The 17,279-nt window shown below is 46.7% G+C and overlaps 1 protein-coding gene and 2 non-coding genes across 3 annotated transcripts; 2 read left to right on the forward strand and 1 right to left on the reverse strand.

The window, feature by feature from the left end:
* Positions 1 to 8,885: 8,885 nt before the first annotated feature.
* Positions 8,886 to 10,274, reverse strand: LOC119448401 (speckle-type POZ protein-like A). The gene has a single exon (XM_037711724.2). It carries the CDS (start codon positions 10,233 to 10,235, stop codon positions 9,114 to 9,116), a length of 1,122 nt encoding a protein of 373 aa, XP_037567652.1. The 5' UTR covers positions 10,236 to 10,274; the 3' UTR covers positions 8,886 to 9,113.
* Positions 10,275 to 12,910: 2,636 nt separating this feature from the next.
* Trnae-uuc (transfer RNA glutamic acid (anticodon UUC)) lies at positions 12,911 to 12,982 on the forward strand. Its single transcript has one exon. It is a non-coding gene; the product is annotated as a tRNA-Glu (tRNA).
* A 4-nt stretch (positions 12,983 to 12,986) lies between these two features.
* On the forward strand, positions 12,987 to 13,058 carry Trnaq-cug (transfer RNA glutamine (anticodon CUG)). Its single transcript has one exon. It is a non-coding gene; the product is annotated as a tRNA-Gln (tRNA).
* Positions 13,059 to 17,279: the final 4,221 nt, after the last annotated feature.

Consider the following 17,279-nt stretch of genomic DNA (forward strand, 5'->3'; position numbering starts at 1 on the left):
TTTGCATGTTTGTGGAACTTTTTCTTCTGGTTTCTTTCTTTGTATTATGTTCGTGTACATTGTAAGAACGTCATATCCGTGACGGAAATACGTCAGTGAAGTCTTGGTGGACCCCGGCATAAAACACTTTCGTGTTAAAAAGTCCCTTTGTCTAAACGTTGGTTCCAGGCGACATTCACTGTTCGACCACTGGTCATCGCTTCAAGCCTCCACATTCCTGTGAACGTCTGTCTTGCTTACAACCTATAACGCCACTTTCCATGCAAAATAAAATGCACTCACTGCAAGCACAGGTGTATAAACATTTCTTTGAAACAGAGCCACAGAAAAAAAAATTACCACCCAAGCACTCCGTACAGATGGTTAACCAGCGAAGCTGAAACGTGCGGCCCCGGTGTTTATCTCTGGGTTAATCCCCACGGTTCATTAAAGTATTTCTCAATTATTGGCAACGTCTTTGTGTTTCCTAATGAGGTTACGCACACGTTCGGCTGCGACGGAGAGAACAACGTCATTGACGGTGTGCCCGCAGTGCGCCGTCGTCGCTTTGCTGCTTGCGGTTCTTCAAAATTAAATCTGTCCGTCGCGTAAGTCAATGACTCATACCCCTATAAGCAATGGCTCATGCCTCCTTAAATGCAGCCTCCCCATTACGACCACAGAAGAGAAGTGAAATTCTACGCTGGAATGATGAGCGGCTACGGAGCCAGCTTTGGAAGACGACGACGACGCTGGAGCCATTGCGCATGATGACCGTTTTCGGCCTACAGGCGACAGACGGACGAATCGGCTAGCCACATACAGATTCGCTATAAAAACACGAACACGGCATGACAATACGAACACAAATGCCGACTCTCATCTCCAAATCTATTCGCACTAAGCTAGACAATATGCGGGGGGATCATTTCTAAGTTTTACGGAATTTTTTAAAGATTACCTGTTGCAGATAACCTAATTCTAGTCCGTGAGTTGAATTATTCAGAGAGGCGGACATTACTTGTACAAGCAATCGAAGCACATATTCAACTAATTAACGTGAATTCACTAGTTAACTTCCTAATTAATTACTTTAAGGCACATATTGCAGTTTACGATTGCAGCCGGTGATTTGCAAGGCATATCCACTCGGAATTAATTTCCAGAATGACACCAGTTCGAAGATAAGCGCCATGAAAGTTGCCGGTTCCATTAACTTTTATAACAAAACACTCTTTTATGGATTGAAGCACTGAACTCCCATGCATTTATTCCCACATTTTGGGAAATCTAATTTCGAAACGGGTGTTCTCCTTGAAGCTCACTTCAAGTGCTTCCTCTTGCAAACTCACCGGCTACAATTCGCAATTGCAAAATGTGCCGCAAAATACTTATTAAGAAGTTAATTAGTGATTTTTACAGCGGAGCTGTTAAGGGCTCGGTTACCGAGGATCGTGTCCACGTATAGAAAAATACTATCATCAGCAGCATTGGCTCGAGCATCGTCGTCTTTTTGAGCGCACGGCTCCTCCTCTCTCCCGGCGGCTGAGCCCCCGCGATCTCTCCTCTTGCGCCAGTCGACTTTCTGTTGTTAGCCCTGAGAACGACCTACAGGGGCGCTGCGAGCGCCGCTCGCGTGACGTCAGGGCACGGACTCGCCCCTGTCGTCTGCTGCCGTTCGGGCGCTGTCCGGGCGCTTTCTGCAGTGTTTCCGTTTGTTCGCTGTCGTTCCTTGTGCTAGTATACTTATGACGGTCATCTCAAATACATTTTTACGACGTCATCATTCGCGCAAACTTATTCAAAGAGCTTATTTCCAAGACGACAATTTATTTCTCATGGGCAGCGCTGCAGTGCCAGCCAAAGAAGCTCAGACCAGCCCATTGCTTGTTTTTCATGCGCAGAACTAGACTTTGCAGATTGAGGGACTAATAAAAAAGCATAAATAGCACTGTGACTAATAAAAGCATAAACGCATAGATATAGCACATAAGAATCCAGTTAGGATAACATATCTGCAGTGGTGCAACGAGCATTTCACTATGTCTGCTGCATATGACTGCTACATTTACATTGATTTTAACCCATTAAAGCCTGTATGCTTATGACCAGTAGCTCATGGTGTAGTATCTCATTTTTCATTTCTTCACTGAAACGCTCGGCAGGAACACGAGGACCTGACAGTGCAGTTTAGATTCAACCAGCACCCCTTGTTCCTTTAACTGCTTCTCAAAATTAGGCAGTTCCTCACCGGTTAATTTCAAGTGGCGGTAATTTGAAGTAAAGCTAATTGAGGCTTACAGCCATTTGCAGAATACGCAAATGAATGTACCAATATTTATTCACTGTTCCGTGCTACACGTTCAACTCACTTGTGCAATTTACTGCTGCTTGTTTCTTGAGGAAAAGACATCATGAATCTGTTTGGCGAACTGACACAGGCTCCTCGGCCCAATTTTTTTTAGTGAAATATGCATTTTGGACCGTACGGCTGCAGCTAGAAAGAAGCCGAAGCCTCATGCATTAGCAGTATGAGGCTTATTGAAGATATCATTATTCCCCTGTGGAGGTCAAAAATCAAGTGAATTCATCTGAGGCTTGTGGTATCTTCTTTATGAGGGGGTATGTGAGGTTCTCTTTATGTACTCACGAAGCGAATAGTTCTCAGTTTGTGTAGTTGGACAACGCAGGATCGAGACATGGTGAGGCAGAAGGCGTTTGAATTTTCCTCTTCAGCGCAGCCTTAGCTGCGCTGTATAGCCTCGAGTATACCTTAGGCATTGCAATTGGCGCTTAAAGAACTGCTTCATGGTTTCAATTCGAAGTTGTAGTGAACTGATGGGTTTCGCGAATAATGCATGCCTCGCCATAACCACAGTCGGTAGATTTAGTTTCGTAAGGGCTGTAGCATGATGTCGATAAAGGCAACTGAGGGTCACTATAAAACATTTTCTCGGGTGCAATTGATAGGCTCTCGATCTTAACCACGAAACTGCTCTTTCAGGTGATTGCTGTTAAGGTATTCGTGAAGTATATGTATACTATACGTGACGCGCCGTCGTGTTAACAGCCATGAACAATGCGTTTTCTGGGTGCCTGTTTGAGTGAACGGTGAAAGTATTAGCAAACGTTTTCATGCAAAATGCGCGCCGAAATCTTCCTTTTACGCATTATTAAGTAGCCATATTTGACTAGAACAACTCCCCATAGTAATAAGAATCATAAAAGATTCGCTGGGCAGTTTCCTTCTAACACGCATTTATAATATTGACCAAGATTTTTCTTCCTTGTAAAATGCCATGTCTCATAGCTAAGCACTAAGGATATGTTAAGTGTTTTGCGGAGCATGATACAGAACTTCGTGTGGTGAAATTGCCGACATTATTTTCACGCAGTTTATGGGTAGACACTGCGCATATACACATTGCAAAATCAGTAGACCCCTTTAATGCTACATAGCTTGCCATATCCACGCCGCAAATTTTCACGACTCGCAGTTATGAGGAGACTGCCGTTCAGGCATGACAGTAAAAAGAAGCCGTCATATCCTTCAGTAAGTACAGCTCGAGCCACCAATACCCCAAGCATGCACGAAGGGAACGAGCGCGCGCAGCAGCCGAGCGAGCGCCGTCCTGGCCGTGATGTCACACATAGAGGGCGCCACTCCAACTTCTTGCCGCTAATGCTGCGTTCCACCCTGAGTAGAGTTGGGTCCGGCTGTCAGTCTAGCGCGGCAAGCCTGCTGGAAGCTGCGCCTGACTAGAGTTGAGCCCTGCTGGGAGGCTAGCGGGACTAGGCCGGCGGCGCTGCTTTGCGTCTCTCCGCCTCGGCTGGTGACGCGCGCTCTTTCCCTCGCCCCTCCGGCTGCTCCGCGTGCGTCTATTGACAAGGCCGCTGATAAATGGAAGGAAGGCGAGGAGGGCGCGGCGCGGCGGCCCGATGGCCAGGGAGAGATAGGCGGCTGCTACGCATGATTGTGCGCATGTGTGCCCGATCTCCGACTGCGGCGCATGCGCGCAGCCCGGCCGGCCTCGGCTGCCTGTGCCGCCGGCTTTCTCCGGGCTCCCGCCTGTCTACGAAAAACGTTTGTCAGCGGAGGAGTGGGGTGTGAGAGGAGTTCGCGTTAGCGTTGATTGTATATATACGGAGCTTTGGGGGGATATTCTTAAGAGTCCAGCTAGTGCGCTGTTGAATGGCTTAAGAGTGCACCTAGTGCCAGGAGACTGGCTGGTTCCTTCTCGCTCGGGCAGCTGGATCCAATCGCGACAGCCGAAGTGGACGGTCCAATAGGTGGACTCTTACAGAATACCCCTGTGGGTCAAGGATGCTTGTCTGGGAACGTCTACAAAAGCGTGAGGAACGCGCTAGGAACGCCGTCGCCCGTGGACACCGAGCCAGTGCTTTCAGAGCCGGGCTATTGTATAGCAGTCGTCTAAGTGTTAAAAAATCCCCATTGTCCTACTCGGAGCCGGCACTGAAGCCTCTTTCCCGAGTACGTAGCGAAGGGGTTGGTTTACCATTTTGTAGCCAAATTCAACATAGCAAATCCCCAACATAGCTAAACCCCAACATAGTAAATCCCACCAGAGCGCCAGCTTCGCTGGGCTTCCCACATCACAGGGTAGAAGGGCTCTGACTCTCTTTATTTAGTCGTATATGTGTTTCGATTTCTCGTACTGGTAATGTCCGCCTCTTCGGATAATCCAGCTCAAGATCAAGAATTACACTGTCTGCCACAGGCGATCTTTAAAAATTCTATGAAGCTTAAACATGATCACGCGGTTAAACAAACAAGAAACAATTTACCGTTCGATTAAGAAAAATCTTATTGATTGAACACACGAGGGGGAAACCTCGGCTGGCGAGCAACCGCTCCAGCCGTCTGCAGCCGGAGTATCGAAACTCTGCTTCAAACTGCAGGAACTCTCTGGGTGGCTTTCGGTGGCGACTTAATTATTGACTGACACGTCACTGCAGTGAGTAATAGAATAAAACCTTTCGCCTGCCAAAGAGTGATTGAGATGCTAAGCTGAAAAAAAAGTGTCACAGTTTCGCCCTAAGGGCGAAGCAATGAATGCGATAGCAGCACAGCAATGTCATACGAAGAAGGTGAGCGGCTTTGGTAGCAATATGAATTGTAGTAAACATGAGCTGATTAAGTAAGCATGTGTGCTGCGGCCTAAGTAGACCGACATGAAGAGAAACTCGATGACCACGAGAAGGCACGTGTGAAACGGTGGTGTTGATGCGAAGCGCTTCCCGTGGGCAGCGCGTGCGAAGGGACACACCTGTAGTGCTGCACTGCCGATCCGGGCAGCATTGCATGTGTAGCGTGCGTTGGAAAATGTGGCCCGACTATTACTAACTGAATGAACAAGCGTGGTGTGAGCGTGCACAAACAAACACGAATAGATCACACTGAATGACTGGAGACAACGACTGATCAAAACGCTGGCAGCAAGCGCATACGCCGCAGCGGGCGAAGGTACGTGCGGTCTGTCGCTTCAACGGAAACTGAGCAGCGAATGCACAGCGCATAAAGGTCAGAGCCGTGTGGAGATAAGAGACGGTGCGGGCGAGCGAGAGCGGGGTTGTTGGCAGAGTAGAAGTGCGCCCCCCCCCCCCCGCTCCTGCTCCCTCCGGCGCTGGCTTCCCGCTTCCTTGCTTGCGCGTGGGAGATTGAGTGCGTTCGCTCTCCGTGATAGCGCGCGTCCCCGCACGCTCCCGCTCGGGCATACGGCGCGCGGCGAAGATTTTATCTATACGGAACCTCACGGCGACGGCGACGGCAGAAATCCGGTTGAAGTGTCCATATGATTGCTATCGCAATAACAAAGAACGAGAAATTTAAGTTTATGAAAGAAGTCGCAGTTTCGCCCGAAAGACGAAGCATCAATTGCGATAGCAAATTAGTAGAGAGCTATACGAAGTAGATTTATCGGCTGCATAAAATTGGACACATTTGCTTACTAACTTAATTAACAAGCCTGGTGTCAGCGCGCCCAAGCAAATATTAATAAATCATACTCAATGACCGCAGACAACCACTGTCAAAACGCTGGCATGAGCAAGCGCTAGCAGCGAGCGAAGGTTCGTGCGGTCTGTCGCTTCAACGGAACGAGCGGCGAAAACACGACCGAAGACGTTGTTTGCTCTCCGCCGTGCGTTCGCTTTCCGTGAAAGCGTGCGTCCCTCGCGCGCATTCACTCGTATATATAGCGTACGGCGCGCAACGACAATTTTATCGCCCGTGGACATTATACGGAACCTCACGGCGACGCCGACGGCAGAAATCCGCTTGGAGTGTCTATACAATTGATATCGCAATAAAAATATGTTAATGCTATCGAAAAACAACAGCAGCAACAACAACAATAATAATAATAATAATAATAATAATAATAATAAGTAATAATAATATTATTGAGGTATGACACATAAAATAAAGAACCATGTATCAGTATTCCGATAGATGAGAGCGCAAAATGTTTACAATAATAACGTACTTGCAAAACAATGTTACAAATAAAAATCTGAAAGGAATACAAAGAATTGTCGGGAGAGGAATGAAAAGTACAGTTCATGGTAAAAAAGTGTCGCATCACTCGCGCATAAGAACCGCGAAATGACGCACATAACGCGAGCACATAAAACAAACAACAAAATTACAATTATTATTATTATTATTATTGTTATTATCATTAATATTATTATTATTATTGATAGCTCACGCACTAGCGTACAGTGTGCAGAGGTATGGCAGAGCTGGAAAATCGGATTGATAAATTACTAAAAAATATATTAAAAATGTTGCTCATGATACTGCACTACATCCCAAAAATATTTAATGATTTGTCTTATGTGCAACTTCAAACAAACGGTTGAAGAAATTATTGACGAAATGTTGAATTATTGTTCTCATTCCTCATTTTAGTTATGCGTTTGTATCTGTGTTAGCTATGTCAGTGTCTGTTAACTGGTAATTCTACCAACTATTCGTCGGGAAGTTAGTAAAAAAATGCATTATGTAAACAAGTAACCACATCGCTGTACCGACTCTGCTGGACCTAGTCGCACAAGTACCTCATAGACATAGACAGGCCCGTTTCTTTGTATTGCTTTTAGGTGTGTATTAATGAATTAATATAATTATTATTAAAATGGGGAAAGGCATCCTTCTCTCCGCTTCATAAGTGGAGAGAAGAATTCCGCTTTTTTCGAACTCTCTGGAAACGCCTCTATAAGCGGGATCATGACTCTTATATTGCATTCTTGGAGAAGAGCGCCTCCGACCGGCCGGCGGAATTTTGGAAGTATATTCGCAAGCGCTCTATAGTAATCGCGGGTAGTGTTTTCGCCTGCTCGACTCTAAAGGAGTAGAAGTCCAAGCAGTCACGGATTGTTGTGCTGCCAATTTCTCTTCCGTATATAAACCTTCAGTTTTCAACTCTGGTGTCAGTCAGCAGCACACAACGGCTCCTACATCTAGTCCTGTGTTGTTCGATGAAAAGCTATGCCTTCAGCGCTCGAAGCCTTCCCTATCCTGCGGCCCTGATGGCATCCCCTCCGCAATTTTAAAAGCTTACGGCAGTATATTTACACCAGTAAAGGCATCTATACTTAATAACTCTCTGAATACTTCCACTTTGCCTCACATGTGGAAAACTGTTCGTGTTTTTCCTGTATAAAAGTCTGGCTGTAGAACCAATGTCTCAAATTATAGCCCGATTTCTCTTCTCTGTGCCACGTCTGAGATTTTTGAGCTTGCTCTTCACAACATATAGCGTTTTACTGTGAAAAACGCATTGATCCCGAATCGGCATGGATTCCTTACGGGCCGCTGCACTCCACTCACACGTTCATGACACAGATCTCGCCGGTGCTCTAAAGGGGGCAAGTTGACACCATTTACTGCGACCTCAGCAAAGCTTTTGATGTCGTCAGCCACTCACTGCTTCTGATCAAGCTTACACACATTGGTGTTCAATCGTCAATTGTAAACCTCTTGCGGAGTTATCTTATTGATAGATCATGTTATGTTAACGTCAATGGCCAAACGTGTGCTTCTTACGTGACAACTAGCGGCGTCCCTCAGGGATCAGTATTGGGACCACTCCTTTCTAAAATTTTCATTGATGACGTTCTTTCCGCCATTCAGCATTATTCATTCCTTCTATAGCCGATGACAAAGATTTTTAAGGCAATTCACACTGTTGATGACTGTCACATCCTGCCGCCTGACTTGCTTTTCTAAATGGTGCACCTAACATTGAATGCTGTTAAGGCCAAAGTCATGACTATTACCCGCAAAAGAGCAAGCATTTCCCACCAAATGCCGCACACCTTACCAATAATTATACTGCGACTGTATGTGCTATTAGTGGGTTGATTTGATCGCTATGTGTATCATAATTATCAGCAAGCACCTGCAGTAACATGCCAGGCGGTCAGCCAGGCTAACGTCTCCAGCAAATTATTAAAATTTGCATACATATACATCTCTCTCTGAAGTAAACTTCTGACGCCGACAATGGTACTTGGTGCTGATGGCACAAATTACTGTCCACACGTTTTGTGAGACGGAATAACAGCATGACGACGACCACGGAACGACCACAGCATGGCGATAATGGCATAACAATAGCTACGTATTAAGAGATAGAAATGTACGCTATAAAATTGTGGAAATAACGATAACATAGTTTAGAACTAACTTGGAAAGGGCATTGTAATGTTGTCAGTTTTAGGAAGCATTTAACCTCGAAGGAGTAAAAGCAAAAGACCTTCGCGTGCTGACATCAGTCAAGTTTTTTTTTTTTCCAATCGCAGCACTGAATGATAAGAAATGTCAGTAATCTATACCGTGGCGACAGAAAATCAGTAAAATGAATTTAAAAGCGCGAAAGTTCTATTTGCAATCGATTGCTTCACTCATTATTCCACAAATTTTGCACTCTCTATGTATAACAGACATTCAGTTTAAACACAGATATACCCTCTTCTATAGAAACCTGTATGCGTGTTTAATAGGCGTTTTACGACTCATCACGCCATGCGGCACATATCAGGTCTGGCAACGCGTTGTTCAGGGTGAATTTTACGGCCGATTTGACAGGAGCTCGCTGTAGGCCTAATCAAGAGTTCCTGGTCCGCTTCGCCGACGGCTCATCGGATTTATCGATCACCGCCGTCAAGAGCTGTTCGGGCAGATCGATGTCGCGGTTGGAGATCGCATCCCGTCCGGGAGTCTCAGCTACAGCGTCGACGTTCGAGCCGATGAAATCGAGGGTGGCGTTGCGCAGCGTGACGGCGTTGTGCTTTTCGGCCAGAATCAACGTGTCCGCGGCCGACTCCTCGGTCAGGCGGGAGATGAGAGCCAGCTCGCACGATATCTTGAGTAGGTCCATGTTGTACCTGTCGGCAGCTTTCAAGAGAGACTCGGGTTTCACTATTGGCGCCGGCACGCGCCCTGTGTAGAGGAATCTCAGGATGGCGGCGAAAACGTCCGGTTCGACGTCCTCGATGACAACTCCGCCGACTACCTCTTCCTCCATCGGGTGCTCCAACATACTCCGGAACGCCGGTGACCGTGCCGCCAAGATGCTCCTGTGAGCCTGGAATGTCTCGTCGCCCACCTTAAACGTCACGTCCGCGTAATTTTTACTCTCCAGGAGCCATTCCAGGTCTTCGGAGAGGCGGCACTCGGGAAGCGTGCTCGAAGCAATCTCGCTGCTCGTTCCAGGCGCGCTCGCCGAACTCTCCAAGGCTATGAGCTCGCACCTGAGCGTGAGAGTGTCGTTGGGCAGAAGGTTCCTGCCGTTCTGCTTCAGAGACATCCTGCCGATGAATTTTTCGTATCCCCAGCTGTCGCCGCGGCGCGAGAAGATTCGTGTCCTGGTCTGTCGGCTGTTAGTCTCGTCCTCTCTGGCATCGACGACGGAGAACGTCGCCTTGGCAGAGACCCGCCTGGTGTTGTAGGACACGAGGAAGACGGACACGTATTCCGCGCACTTTTCGCTGGCGCCTCTCGGGTACAGCCTGAGGCGCCACGTGACGGGTTTCTGCTCACCTGCGGAAAACGTCGAACTGAGCAGCGCTTGCCCAGTGGCCTCTCGGCAGAGGCTGAAATTTGTGATTGTCCACAGGAAGGACAACTTGACCATCTTCTGATCGGTGAAGCAGGACCTCTTTTCGACGCAGTCGGCGAGCACGCTCCCTGGAGGCCGCAACGTCACCGATTGGTCTCCAGAATCCATGGAAGCTGCCGCCGTGGCTGAAGTCGGGCCCGGAGCGGGTAGCTCGAGGTGGCGACGCCTGACACGCGCCTATACCGCTTTACTCATCGTGACGGGAACAACGGCAATGATGATGATGACGATCCCAGACATTAGAACATACCCACAACAGGGGATTGCCAAGCTCGCTGTAACAGAATCATAGGGGGGAGTCAGGGGAGGGCATATTTAAAAATACCTTACAGGCCCGTAGAGGAATTGCGTAATGGGGGGAACACGCCATGGTAGTGGCTTTGGCGTTGGGCGGCTAAGCCCGAGAGCGGGGGCCAGATTTCGTTGAAAACGAAATGCAAATATGCCCGTGTGTCATGCCTTCCGTATATATCCTTCCAATATCACCAGGAAACCATTCCTCAAGTTGTCTCGGTGAAATACCTTGGCGTCATATATGATGGCAAGCTCGTCTGGCGCACTAACATTGAACATATCACAAAAAAGGCAGAATGTGCCGTAGCTATGCTCCACCGGCTCAGTCACCGTCGCTCTGGACTACGCAGGGATAATTTACTGATAATATATAAGATGTATATTCGGCACATATTAGATTTCGGTTGCGTGTACTTTTCCGGTGGTCCCGCCTATAAAATAAACCTCTGATACAAAGAACATCTCTACGATTATTCCTTGGGATACCTAGATTCATTGTCAACACTGTGTTATATCAGGAAGCTAATATACCCACTCTAGATTGAAGATTCCACCTGCTTACATTTCAGACTTTTTTTTAATTTACGAGTTTTCAAAGAGACATGGACAATACATATTTTCACTGAAGCGTCTGAGTTTTTTAACATATTGTGGTCGCGATTACACAGTCCTCAGAAAATATTTGTGCATGCACAGTTACAATTGGATGTGTCATTACGTCAAATTTTTGCATTAGAATAATGCCTTAAGCCGACCTCAAAATTGAATTCGAGGACATATTTCCAAATCATGCTAAACTATTTCCCAGCAGACATTTAAATATTATATTAAAAGACCACCTAAACCAGCTAGCTACTGACAACATAACAGCTACCAACGCTTCCCTGTGCAATGAGAAGGCAGAAGTGGGGATCTTCTCTGGATCTCTTCAATGTTCTTACTCTTCTCTCCTTCCCGACTTCAAACCCATTTTTCAGGCAGAACTAATAGCGATTATATTATACCTACGAAAGATTCCCCAAAACGATTAATTAGCTGTTATTGTGACTGACTCACTGCCTGTAAGCACAGCACTTACAACCTCGTCAAATTCAAGAATTTTGCAAAAAATTAGTTCAACGGTTCCTTCGTACTTGCGGCAAATATACTTGTATAGGGTACCGGGACATCGTGGTTTGCACTTGAATGAAATGGCTGATGCACTCGCACGAGCATCACTTAATGGCCCTGTCATATCTGTTTTGCCGACATCAGCTTATGTCACCGCGGCTAGGTACAAAAATTTCTATAATCGCAAAATTCCGCAAAATCTATTTTAACATTGTCTTCTGATTTCCACCATATTTGCTTCCCATGGAATAATAATTGGTGTACTTCAAGCCCATTGGAAGTTTCCATTACAAAATTGAGATGCCATATACCGCCTCTAAATATTTACTTACACAGGTCTGGTCTCGCTGTGTCCCCTCTGTGTTCTTTTTGCAATGAATCCGACTCCATTGAGCATGTTTTCCTATCGTGCCACCGATTTTTATGAGAAAGAAATCTCTTAGAAATTTCACTTCGAAAACTTAGCACCTCGCCAACCATTCTCTGTTTTGGGGCGATTCACTGGGACACAGCCACAAGGATGCTTTTCTTGCAATTTACAATTTCATTAGAGATACAAAAAGAGTACCGTGCTGAATTTGTAGAATTATAAAATATTCCTATTATTTAACTTCTTTATGAACAAATTATTTTACCTCAAAATTCTTAAGAGTACTTTTCTAACGACTGCTACGCAGATTTAGTTTTTGTTAAATTTCTCATAAACATAGTTGAAACCGCCTGCTTCTTGGCCAATCCCCCGTAGTCGCTATGAGCCAAAGTTTGGGAGACAAGACAAGATCCCCGCGTGATCAAAATTAATTAGAAGTCCCCCACTACGGCGTCCCTCATCATCATATCGTGGTTTTTGCAAGTAAAACCAATTTCTTTATGGGAAGGTGGGGATGGTGCGAGCGTACAGGAAATGACAAGACATTATTTTACAAAAAAAGAAGAAAACCTGTAGTATCAAATAAATACATAAATGATAACAATAAAGGCCAAGTAAAGCACAAGATGCATAAGTGCATAGTTACATAAAGCTTTACAATACGCGGAAGAACGATCAGTCTAAAAAATAATAAATAATAACAAAATAAAATAAATAAATAAAATTTATCAAACAATAAACATTTATCAAACAATAAAACACAACGACGCTGTGGAAAAAACCAAGTATACATTCGTCGTTAAATGTGTTCTGTTCGAATTTAACTATTTCACTCAACCCATCCGCAGCCCCCTCCTCACCTCTTTCCCACGCTGTGTATCCGCCAGTGCAGCTAATTACAAAGTTGCTACCAATGCGCACACGACACTTGCCTGCAGCGAAAGCCAGCGATGAAACACGGAGGCCGCAAATAGAAACCGGTTGCAGTGCTCGCTCGCTTGACGCCATCTCCGGCGTGGTCTAGTGGCTAGGATATCTGGCTTTCACCCAGAAGGCCCGGGTTCGATTCCCGGCGTCGGAACTTTGGTCTCATGGTGTAACGGTTAGCACTCTGGACTCTGAATCCAGCAATCCGAGTTCAAATCTCGGTGAGACCTTGTTTTTATTACTTCTGTCGCTTTTAATGATGCAGCGTAGATTTTTTAAAAATCTTTCTGTCTGTTTTCTTTTTTATTGTATTCAAGTATTTATTCACTTCCTACCCTATTCTCGCTTTGATGTTCACGTACAGAAGTTAAAAGCTGGACCCGACTTACGAAAACAACTAGTCGGCTTTCTTCCACAACCGCGTGTTCTTGATGGCGCGAAACGGAGCACCATCTCGCCAACCGCCGGGCCCATTGTTTCTCTTATTTGGCCGCCTGCGTGCTCCCAATTAATGACGCTTGCCCACTACTCGGGAGGATTGGCCAAGAAACAGGCAGTAGAAGTAACAAAACGATAAAAGCTTAAAAAAGACAAGTCAGAGAGAAATAATTATGACAACGTAAAAATTCAAAAGGAAGCTGGCATATCAAAGTAAAGGGTTCGGCTTTCACTAGCAAGGAAGAATTGCAGGTCTTCAAATGATTTATACAATAATCATTAATTTCGAGAATTCTCAAATGAACGGATTATTTTCTAAAGTTAACACCGTAATCCTGCTTTGCCATGGAGAAGGCCGAACATAGCGATGAAAAAAAAAGAAATACACGTTCCTGCGTGTGATGCCTAACTCAAAGAGCTCGAAGAAAATCATAAACGGAGAACGCGAAAGACTTGGCTGACGGAGCGTAACCTTTACGTATCCTTGTATTTTAAGGGAAAAGCGGTAGCTGGTTAGAGAAATAAATTCAGCGTAGACTAAGGGTCACTGCAGACAAAACATACATGCGACGGCGCCAGATAATGCCTACCTATTATCCTTCACTTCCTCATCCTCTGTAAAAGTTTAATATATTTTGTCTAGGTGGGACAAGAACACGTTAAAAACACAACATGTGAACATGCACCACAAATGCAGTTATTTTCTTCCCTTCCGTAGTTTTTGCAGTACCCGCAGCTTTCACCAGAAGGCAGCACCTGGGTACCGGCGCGGCTGACACTAGCGCTAGCTAGCCACCATACTAGCCCTTCGAGGCTATAAATAATCTGGTCTATTGATTCTTTGCGCGGAGCAGTTTGTTCTAGAGAAACGAGATGGCGCTTTCGGCGGCGCGCCGCTTCTGGTCTCAGCGACAGCGCACGAATACTAAACCGATTGTATACCTATAGCTTATGTGCGATCAGCTGTCGGAAATGCAATAGTGTTTTCGCTAACGCACTGTGCTCCACTCATGCTGGATTCAGTCATCTAGATTGAAGACGTGTTGCAGTAGTTGGGTGCAAAAATAGTGACCCGCGTATTAAGGAATGGAATGAATCTGTGTGGCCAAGTTCGCGGACCGCTGCTGCAACTGTCCGTACATACAGCCGCCCAGATCTTTAAGTAGCCTGAGCGAGCGGTGACTTTCTGTGCGCCAGCACCTTAAATTAGGAACAAACTTACAATTGACTAGGCTATCTTACAATTGACTAAACAAGCAGAAAAATTCTGCGGGGTTATTTTCTTTGATTCCTTTCCGATCACCGCGTCGACAACGTGTTTGCCGCGCGGCCAGCAAAACTCACCCGTACCACGGCACGATGCACGATACGGGTGAGTCTGTCACACGGTGTATGATATATAGCTTACACCGTGGTCTGTCACGACAGTCAAAGTTTAGAAAAAAAGAAAAGAAAAAGAAAATGGCCGGGCACCCATGTGCGCGCCCGTTCAGCGTCCTTGTCAGAGCCGTGCCTTTCTTCCCCTTTGCGTGAATAAGCGGTGAAGAAGCCGGAATTGCGATACCAGCTATCGTCACCGACAGATCTGGCCGTGCGCGGTCGCGCGCTATCTGCTCTTGGACCGCACCAGGGGGCGCGCCGAAGTTACCGCGAGTAAAACCCCTATATAAGAAAAGTAGCGCCATCCACTTCCCTCCTCCTCCGTTCCACTATCGCGCTCGGCGCGACCAGCGCGATCGAAGCGCGATATAGACAGTGGCGCCGCCTGCGTCGGGCCTGCCGTGGCAGACGACAGCTAACGCGCTACCAGAGGAAATCCGAGGAAAACTTCGATCGCGCCCTGCGGAGACGTTTTTGAGGCGCGATTTTGCTTCGTCAGTCAGTAACTGGTCTTAATAATGCCGTTTTGGAAGTAGCAACGCGACGATGCGAGACGGCGCAAATATCAAGTGTGCAGCAAGCGTTTGCGCACGCCTGATGGTAAACAAAAAAAGCCTTTTGCCCTCGCCTTGTCGGTTGCGGCAACTTAAGGCGCAGCAGCATGCCATCACAACGAAGTTCTTGTCCCTAACACGTTTGATCCGTTTGTGCGTACAGCACTTTCGTCGCACAGGCCCGAGAATGGCAGTCGGAGCGCGCTGGAAAGAAAAAAATATACAAAAGCGCGACGCGAACTTCCACGTGACACGGATTGGCCAATGGGGGAGCGGAGGAGGCTGGGGCGACAGGAGGCGGCTAAGAGAGGGCGAGGAGGAAGCGCAGGGGTGAGCGCGGTGGCGGCAAGATCTAAGAATGGCGCTACTTTTATAAATATAGGGGCTTTAACCGCGAGTATAGTCCCTATATTGACCTTTTCGCAGAGCAGTTTGCTTTAGAGGAATGAGATGGCGCTTTCGGCGGCGCGCCATACATTGCCTCAGCGAATGCACACGAATACGAAACCACTCCTGCTTCTGCCTTGCTACTGTGCGATCAGCTGTCGGAAATGCAAGTGGGTGTTCGCTAATGCACTGTGCCCAATTCATGCTGCAAAATGTGTAACGATAAAGGGAAGGCGTGTGCGGTAGTTAGCTGCAAAAATAGCGATTCGAATATTAAGGAATGCAATCAACCTGTGTCGCCGCTGCTACATAAGAACTGCCTGTGTTGTCGTCCTTCGCGATGTATGGCGTTCCTCAAAGATCAAAAAAGATAATTCATCCGCCAGCGCTCTATAGCTACCTCCAAAGAAAGGACTTCAACTCCGCAACGTCGGCACTTAAGAGTGAGTACCGCTCGTTACAAAAGGAAGTAACGTCACTTATTGGCATAGCAAGTTTCTCGCACGTTATTTACGCACATCTACCCCTACTCGCACGCAAACTTACACCCTCCCTATCGCCAACGTATTAATAAGTGAATGGGTGTACACTTGAATCAATATGCCGAAGCATGAGCGACAGCGATTACACCGACAAATGTTGGAAGCTGAACGTTTCGTGACGGTCCACAGAGTACGCGAGGGACTAGCGATAATACGTTTTGCTACAAGCTACCACCAAGTACAGAAGATTTACATTCCAAGCTTTGTGCGCTGCAAGAACAAATCTATCGCAGCAGAGCACACCCGCGAGCGATTAGGCTGAAAATAAACAGTCAAATAGTGGCCGCACCGAGGAACCGAGGAACTTTACTGAATCATAAACATGACAATTAAGCCGCTGCGTCAAAAGGTTTGCCAAATAAAGAACGAGCACAGTGATCCTGATTTAATTCATAAGCGGAAAGTTTGGACAGCTTGGAATACATTTCTAGCCCCGCTTTTAGTACAAGCACCGTATACGCTGCTCGCGCCGTTTGGACAAGGCGTAATGGGCTCTGAAAGCACTTACATGTCTTCTAAAGCTGTGGCCAAAGCTTCGTGTCGTCCACACAGTCACTGTCTATGATATGCGTCGAAACGGAGGTTTGCTGCGCCGCACCGGCGTCACGCGTTTGCATTGTAAACACGAAGGTAACGGAGGCAGCTGAGGCAAGCAATGGACGCGTCACCACGTGATCAAACATGGCAGCGCCCATGGAAGCGCCGGGAAAATGGTCAATAAGAAAAGTACCGCCATCTGCTCTTTCCACCATCGTCTCCTCTCCTAAAGCGCGTGCTTTTTTCTTTATTTTTTGCTTGCGAAAGGAAGTCGACGGTGGCGGCCCTATAAAATCCACGTTGAAACTTTCAGGCCGGGCGCGCGCCGCCGCCGGCAACTGCGGCTGCGCAGAGGACTTTCAACATGGCTCTGAGGCGGAAAAAAAATATATGTATATATATAAAGAAGTGAAAGCGCGCGCTATCATCGTCCAATCGGAGATACAGGAGACAGCGAAACGGCGTTGATCAAAGGATGGCGGTACTTTTCTTATATAGGGACTTTAACCGCGAGTAAAGTCACTGGAACCTAACCGCGAATAAAGTTTCCAGGGGCTTTAACCGCGAGCGATTCAAAGGGCCGTTACAGGCCGTACTCATGCTCGCAAGCGTT

The sequence above is a fragment of the Dermacentor silvarum genome, chromosome 4 (genome assembly GCF_013339745.2).
Source record: "Dermacentor silvarum isolate Dsil-2018 chromosome 4, BIME_Dsil_1.4, whole genome shotgun sequence".
Classification (NCBI taxonomy): Eukaryota; Metazoa; Arthropoda; class Arachnida; order Ixodida; family Ixodidae; genus Dermacentor; species Dermacentor silvarum.